Source organism: Juglans regia, chromosome 8, assembly GCF_001411555.2.
Source record: "Juglans regia cultivar Chandler chromosome 8, Walnut 2.0, whole genome shotgun sequence".
Classification (NCBI taxonomy): Eukaryota; Viridiplantae; Streptophyta; class Magnoliopsida; order Fagales; family Juglandaceae; genus Juglans; species Juglans regia.
Window position 1 is genome coordinate 947542 of NC_049908.1, and position 14895 is coordinate 962436.

The 14895-nt window shown below is 37.9% G+C and overlaps 1 protein-coding gene across 1 annotated transcript; it reads left to right on the forward strand.

The window, feature by feature from the left end:
* The first annotated feature begins 1161 nt into the window (after nt 1-1161).
* Nucleotides 1162-14895, forward strand: LOC109008225 (trafficking protein particle complex II-specific subunit 120 homolog). The gene is made up of 10 exons (XM_018988239.2): nt 1162-1747; nt 1899-2105; nt 2232-2414; nt 6756-6865; nt 8623-8682; nt 8773-9061; nt 10360-10655; nt 11359-12236; nt 13072-14019; nt 14235-14895. The coding sequence occupies exons 1-10, from the start codon at nt 1337-1339 to the stop codon at nt 14453-14455; spliced, it is 3603 nt and encodes a 1200-aa protein (XP_018843784.2). The 5' UTR covers nt 1162-1336; the 3' UTR covers nt 14456-14895.

Here is a 14895-nt window from a genome sequence, read left to right on the forward strand (position 1 = left end):
AAAATTCAAGATAAAGATTTAGGTTTACATATTTTTTTAAGGCTAAATATATTATTTATTATGAAAATGATAAATTTATATTTTCTTGCAATCAGCTTATAGCTTTAGTTAAATGAAAAGTAGTTACGTAAAGAAATTGAGATATTTTTTATACCAAAAGTGTTACAACTATAAGAAAATTTTATAGAAATAAATTCAGAAATTAATATGACTTAATTTGATACGTTAATGTTAAGTTTGGATAATAAATTGAGATGAGATTAGTTAAAATAAAAGATAAAAATTGAATAAAATATTATTAAGAAAATATTTTTAATATTATTATTATTTTAAAATTTGAAAAAAATTGAATATTTTTTTTTGTATTTTATGTGAAAATTTATAAAAATTGTAATGATGAGATGAGATAAGACAAGATGGGTAGAAAATGTTTCTTAATCTAAATTGAGCCTAAGGATTATTTTGAGAAGTGAGATGAGATGAAGATTTTATAAATAATAGTAAGATAACTTGTGAATAGTAATAAGATAGTTTAAATTAAATATTTTTTTTAGTTTTGGGAAAGAAGAGATAAAAAATTGAATAAAAAATATTATAAAATTAAAATATTGTTATAATATAGTTTGATAATATTATTTTTATTTAGAGATTTTAAAAAATCGAATTATGTTTTATTTTTTATTTGAAAGTTTGAGAAAATAGTAATGATTAATTTGAAAATATTGTAACGATTAGTTTAAAAATATTTATATTTGAATTATGTTTGAAAAGGAGATGCGATGAGATGATAATTTTGAGATGAAATCTATTTCCAAACAAGTTATAAATCTTTTTGTAATAAAAATAATGTTATAATTTGACATATTTGATTAAATTTCGTCAATTTATAAATTTACTTTTATGAAATTGATATATCTCTAAAATATTTTTTTTTTATAAAAAAGCACACAATTATATTGGTTTAAACTGAAATCAAAAGATCCTTAAAAAAAAAAAAAACTGAAACCAAAAGATGTTATTTAAAAAAAATTAACAAATAAAATAAGAAACTAATCCAAAGTCACGTTGAGCGTGTGACCAAATTTACGGATCGAGATAAATAATATCATAAATTTAACCCGGCAGGGTGAGTTGATCATAATCTCACCTCAAGCCTCAAGCCTCTCCAGTTCGCCTTTGCTCACTGCCTCATAAGTAGCGCACCCTTTCTCTCTCTCTCTCTCTCTCGCCATCGCTCTGTTAGAGTGACACTCTGGAATGTCGTCGATCCGAATGATCTCGATCTGATACGCCCATTCCCACAACTAACACCTGTATCCTTGACTCCGATCTGGAAATGGAGCCGGACGTCAGCATCGAGACCTCCTGCATGATCCGAATTGCGGTCCTGCCGATTGGAACGGTCCCACCGAGTCTGCTGCGGGAGTACTGGTCGATGCTGCTCCGCCACCAGACCATCCCGCTCTCGGCGATTAGCTCTTTCTACACGGAGCACCAGAAGTCCCCCTTTGCCCACCAGCCCTGGGATTCCGGTAGCCTCCGGTTGAAGTTCGTTCTCGGTGGGTCCCCACCCAGCCCTTGGGAGGACTTCCAGTCCAACCGCAAGATCCTCGCCGTCATCGGAGTCTGTCACTGCCCTTCCTCCCCCGATCTCGACTCCGTCATCGACCTTTTCAACTCCGCTTGCAAGGCTTACTCCTCCTCACTCGTCAACAGCTGCTTTGCTTTTTGCCCCGGCGATTCGCAGGTGCGTGCGCTTTCATTTTGCAGTTCTCGTGGCAGCGTAATTGGGAAAACAAGCGATCAAAGTTTTGTTTTTGTAATTGTTCGATTTTATATTAAGTTGGCGAAGTCAATGAAAATCGTGTGAGCAATGCTAAGTTTATGTCTCCTTTCAGCTGGAGGATGGCGGCAAAAAGGGTGGTAACTTGAGGTTGTTTCCTCCTGCCGATCTTCAAACTCAAGAGTTCCACTTGCAGACGATGATGCAAGACATTGCTGCCTCATTGTTGATGGAATTTGAAAAATGGGTTCTTAAGGCTGAATCTGCTGGAACTATACTAAAGACGCCATTAGATTCTCAAGCCACTCTCAGCTCAGAGGAGGTTTATGTTTAGGTGTCCTATAGGAATTTGAATAGTTAGATGTTCTCTCGAAGCTTCAACAAATTGTGAGATCCTGAAATTTTTTTAATGTTGCAACTTATTTTGTATTTGAAAAAAAAAATGCAGGTTATCAAGGCCAAAAAGCGAAGGCTCGCCCGGGCACAAAAGACAATAGGTGACTATTGTTTGTTGGCAGGATCGCCTGTAGATGCCAATGCCCACTATTCTACTGCCCTAGAACTTGCAAGGTTGACTGGTGATTACTTTTGGTATGCTGGGGCATTGGAGGGTGGCGTTTGTGCGTTACTGGTATGTGTTTTTAGCAAAAGATATGTAATATGTATTTTTTTCATTTTCCATTTTCCTCCTAATGAATAATTAGTCCGTATCTAGTGATTTCCTCCCTTTTTGTGTATGGCATGTCAAACATGACCAGACATCATGATAATAATCACTTACATTTGACGCCTATACTGAAAACTAACAATAGGATTCAATCGTTATTACGCTATAAACATGGAGAAGAATGCGTGGATAATGCCTTTTCATTACTGAACTGAGTATCTAACTGTACAGAAAAAGCTCTATTCCAAGATCTTTTACACTGCAAATAACTCAAAACAATTGTTATGGGTATGTCTAATGTACAGATTTTTCATAAAGACATTGATCTCTCATAAGAAAAAAGGATTTCTCATAGAGCACATAAATTTATTTATCTTTATGCATAGATCTTAATAAAATCTGATATTGTATGGTCGTTGAGATGTGTTCTAATCCACCGAGACTGTAGAACATCATGTTGGGAGTAATAATTGGGTGGCGACTATCACTTTTTTGGAAAAGTGTCCCAGAGGTAACTCTTGCATGGAAAATTTAAAACGCCAAAAAATTTCATGGATTGGCTCAATCTGGTTATAAATTCGGATTTTGGTGATAACGATAGTTGGGAGCTGGTTATTGCATTGCGAAAGTGTTAGGAATCTTTGAGAATTGCTTAATGACTTTCAGCAACCTTTAGGGCTAGAACACTGCATGATATCTTTGGTTGTCATTGATTTTTGGGTATAGTTTTGAATAGCATCAATTCATCAAGCAGACACTGTCCACTCTTATCCTGACAAAACAGTTTGATGCAGTTCAGTAGTTCTTGAGCATCCTTAATGTTTGGTCAGAATAAACTTTTTTTTTTTATAAGTAAAAATATAGTAATATCAATAGGCATAACCAAGTACATTGGGTATACAAGAGAGAACACCTAGCCCATAATAGAGAGCCCCTAATGAACATTGCCCAAGATGGAGAAATTAAAATCCTATCCGATATACACCAAGCCCTATTGGGACAAAACACACCTCCCCAAAGCAAAGCAAGTCACTCTAACTACCCCAACCCCTTGTTTCCCACACAATTAATACTCCACCCGAATGATTATACGAGGACGGAGGAAGGCTTTATGCCCTCCCTCTAGTCCTCCCTCGACTTATACTACCTCACTTTACATCGTAGTTGATCGCCCAAGTAAGATGTTTTAACTCTTTGTTCTTCTTAAATCTTGATTTTGTGTCAAGCGAGTGACCCACCTCAATTGCAGTGAGTAGTACTATAAATAGGTCGTCAAATCCTCCAAATGTAATCCCCACACACTATGTATCTCATTAACCTTTTGCAAAACCCAATCCGATAATGATCCAACTATATTGTTTAACGGAGGAAGAGATAACAAGGGGACAACATCTTTTCCAGACACAACTCCCAATTGTACACCAGGCCCTAAATATTCATCCTCGCAAGGCACCAACGACAAACCCATATTTTTCCCCCATCTCTTGCATTCAAATCTTGTACCTCCTCAACAACTCTATTGTCTCTCTAGTGGTGAGGTCACTGTCACCATTGGAGGTTCTAGGTTGGCAGCAAGTCTCGGTAGTACATCAAGTTCCCTCATCTCCAGTAACCCTTTATGTGCAACTTTGACGGACCCTACATCTCCTTCAGACCTCGGCGTTACACCATTTTCCTTCAACTCCGATGTGGGAGTTATAGTTTTTTTGGAGAGAACATTAACCAAGGGTGTAACACCGACTATCGACCTTTCTTGTCTCACCTGTGGCGAAGAGCATTCCATTACATATGTCTCTACGCTGATACCTGACATAGAACCCACTTTGAATCTAAGGTTTTCCTTTTGACTTGCCACACTCTCCTGGATCTGGTTATAGGTACATGGCCGAAACCGATTTTCCGTTTTCCTTTATCTGATTTTAAAGAATTTAGGCCTATCTTGGGCTTGTTTCTTACAACCTTGTTGTCTCTAGCTGAAAGCAAGTCTATTTTCGTAGACAATAAATCAATCGTTGCCTTCAACTCGATAAGTTGGGTTTCCATTTCCTTTAATGTATTGTGCAACTCTTTTTCAGCCTTACTACCATACTCCTCTTTTTCAGAGGAGTTGTACCCCTTCTGCTCGTTCTGAGCTTGCGTGATCTGCAAACCACTTTCATAGTTCCCCTTTTTGCCTCTAGTATCAAACTGAGTCATCGAAGCATGACCTATCTTCAGAGCTGCTGCATATGATTGCCTTGCCATCGTGGTTGTGCTTGGGTCTTTTTGTTTCAACTCCAAGTTGATGTTCTCATGACCGGATGTCCTCTTTTGGCTTTCCTTCCTTGACCCATCAACATCAATGGAGAAAAACATAGCAGTAGCTCTGCATAATTCAACAACAAACTTCTCCCAACCCAGACCTTCATACCCTTAAGGAATGACTACATCACTCTGTCGGCCTCCTCCATCATATTCGGTGACAATTAGATACCTACCATGCATGTTAGAGCATCGTTGACCCACGAAGGCTCTGTTTCCTTCGTGCAAATGTTTTGTGAATTCCGAATTTCTCCCTGCCTATAACACTGCTTCCAATGTAACCACCAGCCACCCTATACCACTACGGCCCATAGCTATAGACCTCCAAACCCTTCTGTTCCTCTCCACAATTTTTAATGAGGACCTCCATGCTTCTGGTAAAATCTCAAAAGCCTTCGATTCCACCCAAAAGAGCACCAACTGACTCATATTAATCTTAAACCTTCAATTTTAGATTCAGGGGCTTCCCAAGCTTCATTCCTCTTGAATGTTTATGCAAAATATATGAGCACAGGTCTTTGGTGTAGATCTGAGGCAGATCTAAAGATCAGTTGGAAACCGAGAGGAGCACGGCTGAAGAAGAAGGATCTATGTAGTTTACCTGTAAAAACGAAGCCCAACTGCAACTTGGTAGCCCAAGAGTGTATGATCGGCAATTTCTGTGCGAGATTGGGGATACAGAATTTGAGAACTTTTAATCGGGCATTGCTTGGGAAATGGCTTTGGAATTACAATGTGGAACCAGAAGCTCTATAGAAATTAGTGGTTGATTGCAAACATGGTAAGATGAGGGGGATTGGTGTACTAGAGAGGGGAATGGATCCTATGGGGTGGGGGTTTGGAAGCACATATGACGTGGTTGAGGGGTGTTTTCTCGACATACTAAATTTTTGGTGGGGGAGGGCACTCGTATAAAATTTTGGAGAGACATTTGGTGTGAGGAGGAGGCTCTAGCGGACGCATTCCCTTCCGTTTTTCGTGTGGCATGTGATCAAGAGGCTTCTGTGGCGGATCTCCGTTTTTCGTGTGGCATGTGATCAAGAGGCTTCTGTGGTGGATCTCATGGTTCGTTCAGGGGATCAACTCCATTGGAATGTCACCTTTAGTAGAGCAGTTCATGACTGGGAACTTACCAGTGTTGAGGCATTTTTCAGTCAAGTGTACTCTACGAGGATGTCTGGTTTGAGAGAAGATAAGCTGTGGTGGAATCTGGTAGGTAAGGGTGTTTTTTCGGTTCGATCCTTCTATAAGTCCTTTTCTAAGCTTCCAAACACGCATTTTCCTTGGAGAGGTTTGTATGACAGTGGATCATCTTTTGCTACATTGTGAGACAGCTAGAGCACTGTGGAGCGATGTGTTCATTCGAATAGGGTTGAATTGGGTCATGCCTGCTACAGTGGTAGAATTATTGGCTTGCTGGGTAATGCCGGGTGGTGCTCCACAAATCAAAGTTGTGTGGAAGATGGTTTCTATGTGTATTATGTGGTGCATATGGCGAGAGCGTAATGAGCGGACATTTGATGATAAGGAGCAAACATTAGAGGATCTTAGAATTTTATTTTTCCGCACCTTACTTCTGTGGGCTAGTGCTGTAGATTTTAATGGCCAACTGTACATGATTTTCTTCTTTCTTTTTTAGCAACTAGATAGGTCCTTTCTCTTGTATTCCACCTTGTATACCTGGGCTTTTCCTATTCTTATTTATACTACCGTTTACTTATCAAAAAAAAAAATTCTGTGCGGGATAGCGATGGAGCTGGCCTAATTTTCGGCAACACAGAGAAAAAACTTGAGTTTAAGCTGTCCCAAGAATAAACTTAATGCAGTGAACAGTCATTATAAATGTCAAATATCTGATTTCTTGAGTTTTACTAAGGTTATCTCTTGATTGGTATTAGATCCTTGCTTGCAGACCTTGTGCACCAGCACTTCTATGCCCTTGGTTCACATACCAATTTTTTCTTAAGAGTTATTTCTTTATTTATGTATTTTTACTTTTAACAGATAGATCGCATGGGCCTAAACGATCCTGGTTTGGAGGATGGAGTTAGATATCAGTACAATAGTGCCATTTTGCATTACAGAAAATCGTTTATACAAGACAATGCTCAGAGGTAGTTGATGCTTATTTCATTTTTTTCGGCAATGCACCCTTCTTTTTAGGAACAAGTCCATGACTACAATTCTTCTCAGAACATTACTATTTACTTCAATGTTTTGCATATATCACTTACAAACTCTTTCATTTGTTACATCTATTTGTATGGTGGATTTCCCTAGTGATAGATTCTGTATGTCTTGCCTTTGCTTTGTTCCTTTTATTTGCCAAGCTTTTGTGTCGCTCACAAAAATGAAAAAAAAAAAAAAAGATAAGTTGTCTGCAATTAAATTTGAATTGGTGAAGTTTAGAATGTACACCCCAATTTGCTAGGTTCTATACAGTAATGGTGATGTGGTGTATACTATGTCCAACAACGCCCTCAGATCTGGTTTCAATGATAATCAGAGTTCTTATAAAATAGATAGTTAATGAAATAGAATTACACCCCCAATAGATAAGCTAAGGAAACGCCGACTCATTGTGTTGGATTGGTGTTATATGTGCAAGAAAAGTGGGGAGTTTGTGGATCACCTATAAATTAGAATTGCATTGTGACGTGGCTATGAGTTTGTGGAATGATATCTTTGTTAGAGCGGGGCTCCTTTGGGTGATGCCAAGAAGGGTTGTTGAATTTTTGGCCAGCTAGCAAGGCCTCCGGGGTAATTCTCAAATTGCAACTATGTGGAAGATGATTCCAATCTATCTATGGTTGTGCATATGGCTGAAGAGGAGTGGTCGCAGCTTTAAGGATCGTGAACGGACAATGGATGAGCTTAGAACTTTTTTCTTCAAACTTTATTTCATTGGTCAATTGTAATAGACTTTAACGGCATGAACGTACATGATTTCCTTATATCTTTAGATACCCATCCATAGGTGTTGGTCTTGTATATGTCCCGTGTACTTGGCTTCGCCTTTTTTTAATAAAATTTGTATTAACCAATAAAAAAAATTAAAAATTTATTTCATTAAGGTTCTGATTTGCATTCTACAAGGGGGTGAGTGTAAGATGATCTATACACAGGCTAGCAAGAAGACACTCGGGAAAAATCCTATTTATAATTCTGGTGTTCATGACAGCATATATAGGTCTACTTCTAGCCTACAAGAAGAGAAATGTGGTGAGGATGATATAATATTCTGATTTTGGCCCTACAGGGGGTGTATTGCTTTCTGGTTTTTGGTACACTACACAGCCGTCAAATAAGTTTGCCATTTAGGCGAACAAGAAGGATATCCCCAGGCTAGGACTTTAGAAAACCGATTTCTTTGTGCTGTCCCTTTTTGGCTTTCCTAAGCTGCTGCTAGTAGACCTCTGTATTGATAACAAGTATATTTTAGATTTTTGTTAAAACTCTAAGAGGAATAACATGTTTCTGGGGCTCGGTCTTCCAACGATGGTTCGAGATACTGTATTGTGCAAACAAGCTGATATATGGTTCTCGCTCTCCTCATAAGAGAAGTGGCAATAAGACCTTTTATCCTGTTAGCCTCTTTTTTTTTGGCTCAAATTTGCTCTTGGGCTCTTGCCTATTCTGATTATCAATAAAAACATTTTTGGCTCTATTGTTTTCCTTTTTCGATTAAGATGGCTATGATAAGTGTCAAATACATGTTACTGATAAAAAAGTACAAATACATGTGGTTGAAAATGTATATGCTCGATACATTCTTCTGCTTCAGTAACAGAAACTTGGGCTTTTTGTCGCAGAAACTGCTTGAAAGGTGCTAATACTATCGGTATTATTTAATTCAATGTTTTCTGTGCAGAGTTTCACCCTTAAGTTTTGAACTTGAGGCTACACTGAAATTGGCAAGGTTTCTTTGCAGGTGAAGTTATTAACCTTTACGTGTAGTATAAGATCTTCTTCCTGAACTAATTTCTTCATCTTTCCTCTCTTCTTCTTTTATTTTTTACAGAAGAGAGCTGGCTAGGGAGGTAGTGGATTTGTTAACCAATGCTGCTGATGGTGCAAAATCATTGATTGATGCCAGTGATAGGCTCATATTATTCATTGAAATAGCCCGTTTATATGGCACTCTCGGTTATCAGCGAAAAGCTGCCTTCTTTTCAAGGCAGGTTGCTCAGTTGTATCTGCAACAAGAAAATAGAGTGGCTGCTATTAGCGCAATGCAAGTTTTGGCAATGACAACAAAGGCATATCGTGTTCAAAGTAGAGCATCCATCTCCGAAAATACTCTACCCGATGTGAGTTTACAAGTACTAAGCAATAAATCTCGTCAAATTTGGGGAATTGAGAGAGCATATTATCTCAACTGTTGGCACAACTTATGAATTTTAGACACCAGTTTGTCTTTTTTATGTTGGTAGTAAAGCATCCATGATTTTAGTTGTCTCATATTACTGGCTGAAATTGGTCTGTTATCTTGATTGAGTTCTGTCACCTAACCAAGTTAATTTCTGCCTGAAGATGGATCTCCTGGTAACGCCTACAAGTCATCAATCTAACCAAGCCTTTTAGCGTTGAAACTCTGTTTGTGTGACCTCAAATCGTTGATGTCAAAGATTGAAAAAAGCTTGGGGTATCAGATAGATGTATGAAATACAATCATCTCCTCTTTGTAGAATCATTCAAATTTTTCCGATCTCCATGAGGCCTTTCTACAATAACTGAGGCTCAAATTGAGGACAGGACTATAATCCTTGGACCATCTTTGGGAAGTCTTTTGTGCTTTAAGGGCTATATAAGTCTTTTTTTTTCAGCACAAAACAACGAGAAATCATCTACTCTGTGAATAACAAATACTAATGACTTGCTGGTGAAAGTGAACCTCTTTTTAATCATTTACTCTTGAAGTGAACAGTAACAAAATGACATTTTTTTTCAACTTTTGAAACAAATGTTATGATAATACTGTCCTTGCTTGGGGATTCCCTATTATTGACGTTGATTTATGGAAGACCTTTTTTTTAAATAATTCCGAACCATATTTTTCTTATATGAGCTTATGTTGGTTCTGTTATTGGTGGGGCTGCTTCAGTTAGGAGTACCAAGTTAAACAAACATAGATGAAAGGTTCCGCTGAATTTTTTTTGCTTATAAAAAAAGGTTTCCGCTGAATTTTACGTCACATGCTGTGTAATCTGATAATCTGGCTCAGAGGGTGTCTCACTCAGTTTACAGGCAATGACTCGGTGATTTAAATTTGTTTCAGTTGTAGTAAGGAGCTTAAAATTGGGCTATGGAAGAATATGCTAACTTGCTTTGTGGCCTGTCATGTTTAATAATATGCTTGTGTTAGTTTTGTTTTCTAGGAAGTTAGAAGTATGGTTTAACTAGGTGCACTCTCTCGTATACTACTGTGTACTTGGGGCTATGCCTATTTTTATATCAATACAATCTTTCTTGTAAAAAAAATGAAGTTAGAAGTATGGTATCAGCCTTTTCTTTTCCTTTGATAAATTTATGTTCTATTGAAAAAAAACATCTGCACTGCATATACCTAAGATAATTTTTTTCATATTCTTCTTTTGTTTCTATACAGAAGCAAGTTGGATCGAGTCATGCCGATGGTGGAAAAGTGCATCATCAGTCAGTAGTATCCCTATTCGAGTCTCAATGGAGTACTCTCCAGATGGTTGTGCTAAGAGAGATTCTGATCTCTGCAGTTCGTGCAGGAGATCCTCTTGCTGCATGGAGTGCAGCGTCACGCCTACTGAGATCTTACTACCCTTTAATTACACCTGCTGGGCAAAATGGCCTTGCTAGTGCACTTTCAAATTCAGCGGATAGGCTTCCATCAGGAACTCGCTGTGCTGATCCTGCCTTACCTTTCATAAGGTGATCAAAAGTTGATTATATTTTCCCAGCGAAGCTTGATAATGAGAAAATAATTTACTGAGTCTTAGGGCTCGTTTGTTTTCAAAGATGAGATGAGTTGAGATTAAAGTTAAAAATTTGAATAAAATATTGTTAGAATATATTTTTTAATATTATTTTTGTTTTGGGATTTGAAAAAGTTTAGTTGTTTATTTTATTTTGTATTGGAAGTTGGGAAAGTTGTAATGATTAGATGAGATGAAATAAGATGTTTTCTGAAAACAAACGAGGCCTTAGTCCTTGCAATGTGGAGGCTTTGTGCATATAAATAGTGCATCTTGAAATCTAATCATCTTCATCCATCTTGTTATCCTAATGATATTGTGTGCTGCATATTATTTGAAATATAATCAAAACTAGTCTGTGTTTGAATTGCTTTTGAAAAAAGAGTATTTTTTTGTAAGTTTGGTTATGTTGTTTTTTAAGCTGATTTAGCATGTGTATTTGAATTCCAATAAATTTCCAATAGTTTGGTACTCGCTTTTGGTTTTGAAAACATATGAATGCTTTCCCACCTGTGAAGAACTTTTTTGTTGATAGAGTCATCTTGATCAGTCATGTGATTGAATCGGAGCAAATCACTGTTAGAGTATGTCCTCATTTTTATTTTAGTTTATATGAGGAATGAGATAGATAATGATCGGTTAATTTGAATGGATTGCAGGTTGTATTCTTTTCCTCTCCATCCCTCACAAATAGACATTGTAAAACGCAATCTGGCAAGAGAAGATTGGTGGGCTGGATCTGCTCCTTCTGGGCCTTTTATTTATACACCATTCAGCAAAGGAGAGTCAAATAATAGCAGCAAGCACGAGCTGATCTGGGTGGTTGGAGAACCCGTCCAAGTCTTGGTGGAGTTAGCTAATCCATGTGGCTTTGACTTGAGGGTTGATAGCATCTATCTTTCTGTGCATTCAGAAAACTTTGATGCTTTCCCAGTTAGTGTGAATCTTCCACCTAATTCATCTAAGGTGATCACCTTATCAGGAATCCCAACTTTGGTGGGTCCAGTGACAATCCCTGGGTGCATAGTTCATTGTTTTGGTGTTATCACCGAACACCTGTTTAGGGATGTTGACAATCTTTTGCTTGGAGCAACACAAGGACTCGTGCTTTCTGACCCTTTTCGATGCTGTGGGTCTGCGAAGTTGAGGAATGTATTTGTTCCAAATATTTCTGTTGTACCACCGCTGCCATTGCTAGTGTCACATGTTGTTGGCGGTGATGGTGCAATTATATTATACGAAGGTGAAATCCGTGATGTATGGATTAGCCTAGCCAATGCAGGTACAGTTCCAGTTGAGCAGGCACATATTTCACTATCAGGGAAAAACCAAGACTCGGTAATCTCAGTGGCATATGAAACCTTAAAGGCTTCCCTCCCTTTGAATCCTGGTGCAGAAGTGACTATACCTGTGACCTTAAAAGCCTGGCAGCTTGCCTTTGTGGACTCTGATGCTGCAACCGGCAAGAGTGCCTTGGGTAGCATGGTGAGGCAACCGAGAGATGGAAATAGCCCCACGTTATTGATCCATTATGCAGGTAACTTTATGAAACATTATAAAGAAAAGAAGGCTTTGCCTATTCCTTTATTTACATTAATAAAATTTATTTTTCCTATATATAAAAAAAAAAGTTTCAGCTTTCCTGCGCCAAGTTGTCTCACCGTCCCAGCTATCATGCCACCTGTACTAAAACACAATAATCTAGGGCAGGCAACATGCTAGGCTTTGGCGGTTTGTATGTGTTAAGCTGGTAGGCGAAACATCTATAGTGAATGTATAAAAATAACTTCTCAGATAACATTTAAATTGTTGAGCTGCACAAAAATATGATGATTGATTCAGTTTGGTGAATTGTTTTCAGTCATCCGTAGTCCAGTTAACTTGATCTAGTTCAAGATTTTGGCCAGGCATTTGTTAGCTAATACATTACATTACATTATTGTGCTCATTCTTCTACTGTAGAAATCTCCACAAAATTTCATGCATTGTTAGCTTAATACATTACGTTACATTATTGTGCTCATTCTTCAACTGTTGAAATCTCCACAAAATTTCATGCTTTGTGTTTTGTTGTGGAGGAACAATTGACATGTTTTTGGAATTTGAAAATGAATCATTAACACTATCCAGATATGGAAGTCTTCTATTGGTGTGCTTTGCCTTTTGAACATCTTCAAATTGTGGTTTTCCATATGTTCTCCTAGCTAAGAAAAGGAGGCAGAATAATTGGTTTCTTTTGAATTTTAGTTTTTTTTGGTAACATTGTAACCATTGCATGTGCCCCCTGCAAATACCATTTGTGCAAGTGAGTTGCATAAATGTTTGAAAATTGTACTTTCTGATGGTAATATTCTTTTCATTTTGCTTCTTAGGGCCACTGTCAAATTCTGGAGATCCTCCAACAAGTGGATCTGTTGTGCCTCCTGGTAGACGACTGGTTGTTCCCTTGCATATTTGTGTCTTGCAGGGTTTGTCCTTTGTGAAGGCCCGCTTACTTTCAATGGAAATTCCCGCACATGTTGGTGAAGACCTTCCTAAGCCTGTTGGTGTGGATGATATCTATAATGAAGGAGCTATTGGTTCTGAAGGTAAAATGGAGAGATTGGTGAAAATCGATCCTTTTAGAGGAAGTTGGGGACTTCGTTTTCTTGAACTGGAGTTGTCTAATCCGACTGATGTTGTGTTTGACATAAGTGTTTCTGTCCAGTTGGAAAACTCTAGCAATGAGGATACCCTTTCCGCAGACCAGGGTTCTGCTGAATATGGTTATCCTAAATCAAGAATTGATAGGGATTGCTCTGCGAGGGTGCTAATACCATTAGAGCATTTTAAATTACCAATTCTTGATGATTCCTTCTTTATGAAGGATATTCAGGCAGATGGGCCTGCCAGTGGCAGAAATTCTAGTTTTTCAGAAAAAAATAATAAGGCTGAACTGAATGCTTCTATCAAGAACCTCATATCTAAAATAAAGGTTCGGTGGAATTCAGGGCGGAATAGCTCTGGAGAATTAAATATCAAGGATGCTATACAGGCAGCACTCCAAACATCTGTAATGGATGTGCTGCTGCCAGATCCCTTGACATTTGGCTTCAGGCTTGTTAGAAGTAGTCTTGATCCTGCAAAACTCGATTCTCCTAAAGAGTCGGTGCTCTCTTCTGCTTTTAAAGGTTCTGTGCTGGCGCATGACATGACTCCTATGGAAGTTCTGGTTCGTAATAACACTAAGGATATGATTAAAATGCGACTCAGTATCACATGCAGAGATGTTGCAGGAGAAAATTGTATAGAAGGTGCCAAGGCAACTGTCTTATGGGCTGGTGAGTTTCTTTCATAATGCATCTATTTCTAGTGTTTTGGTTTCACGAATATACTTAGGATCCTGCCTATATTTTAATTTTGAAAAAGTATGTGCTAATTTGGTTTTATGGGAATCTTAATGTGTAACTTACAAGATGCAAGACAAGTTGCTTCGTATATTTCCATTATCAAAGATCTCTTGAATAATTATTATTTTTTTCTAAATTTGTTGTAGGTGTTCTGAGTGGGATCACCATGGAAATTCCTCCTCTTCAAGAAAGCAAGCATTCTTTCTCTTTGTATTTTCTTGTCCCCGGTGAATATACAGTGGTAGCTGCTGCATTGATAGATGATGCTAATGACATCCTCAGGGCTCGAGCACGGACTGATTCCCCTGATGAGCCAATTTTCTGTTGTGGACCTCCATATAATGTCCGTGTCATTGGGACTGCATGACATTTTTTGGTCCGTCTTTATTGATTGGATAACCTCATAGCAAATCATTGTAGATTAAGGAAAGCTGCTCAAAGTAGACAAAATTGCCAATTTTTTTATTTGGCAGCTGCATGAATCGTGCATTGGCTTTCTTCCTCAACTCTTCAACCCCGCCTTCCACCTTAAAATGAAGTCTTTCTGTCCGTGTGTTTTTGACAAATGTATAACTTAAGTCTGTGTATTGGTTTGTAAATCCATGTCTGAAACGCTTTCCTTTTTTTTTTTTTTGTTGTTGTCAGGAGTTTCCTTTAGTACTTAATCATGAAATAAGTTGCCACTTTTTACACGTAAAAGAAATTGATTGTTAGGTGGGTGATCTTATTGTTCCAAAACAAAAATTATCAGGAACCTGTGACTCATTGTTGAACATTGCTTTGGTGAATTTTCTGATTAATTGGAAA

Excerpts from the sequence above, each read along its gene's own strand:
- LOC109008225 (XM_018988239.2), top strand. The coding sequence starts at position 1,337 with ATGGAGCCGGACGTCAGCATCGAGACCTCCTGCATGATCCGAATTGCG. Across the intron at positions 1,748-1,898 it reads TTTGCCCCGGCGATTCGCAG|CTGGAGGATGGCGGCAAAAA; the intron begins GTGCGTGCGCTT and ends GTCTCCTTTCAG. Across the intron at positions 6,866-8,622 it reads ATACAAGACAATGCTCAGAG|AGTTTCACCCTTAAGTTTTG; the intron begins GTAGTTGATGCT and ends TTTTCTGTGCAG.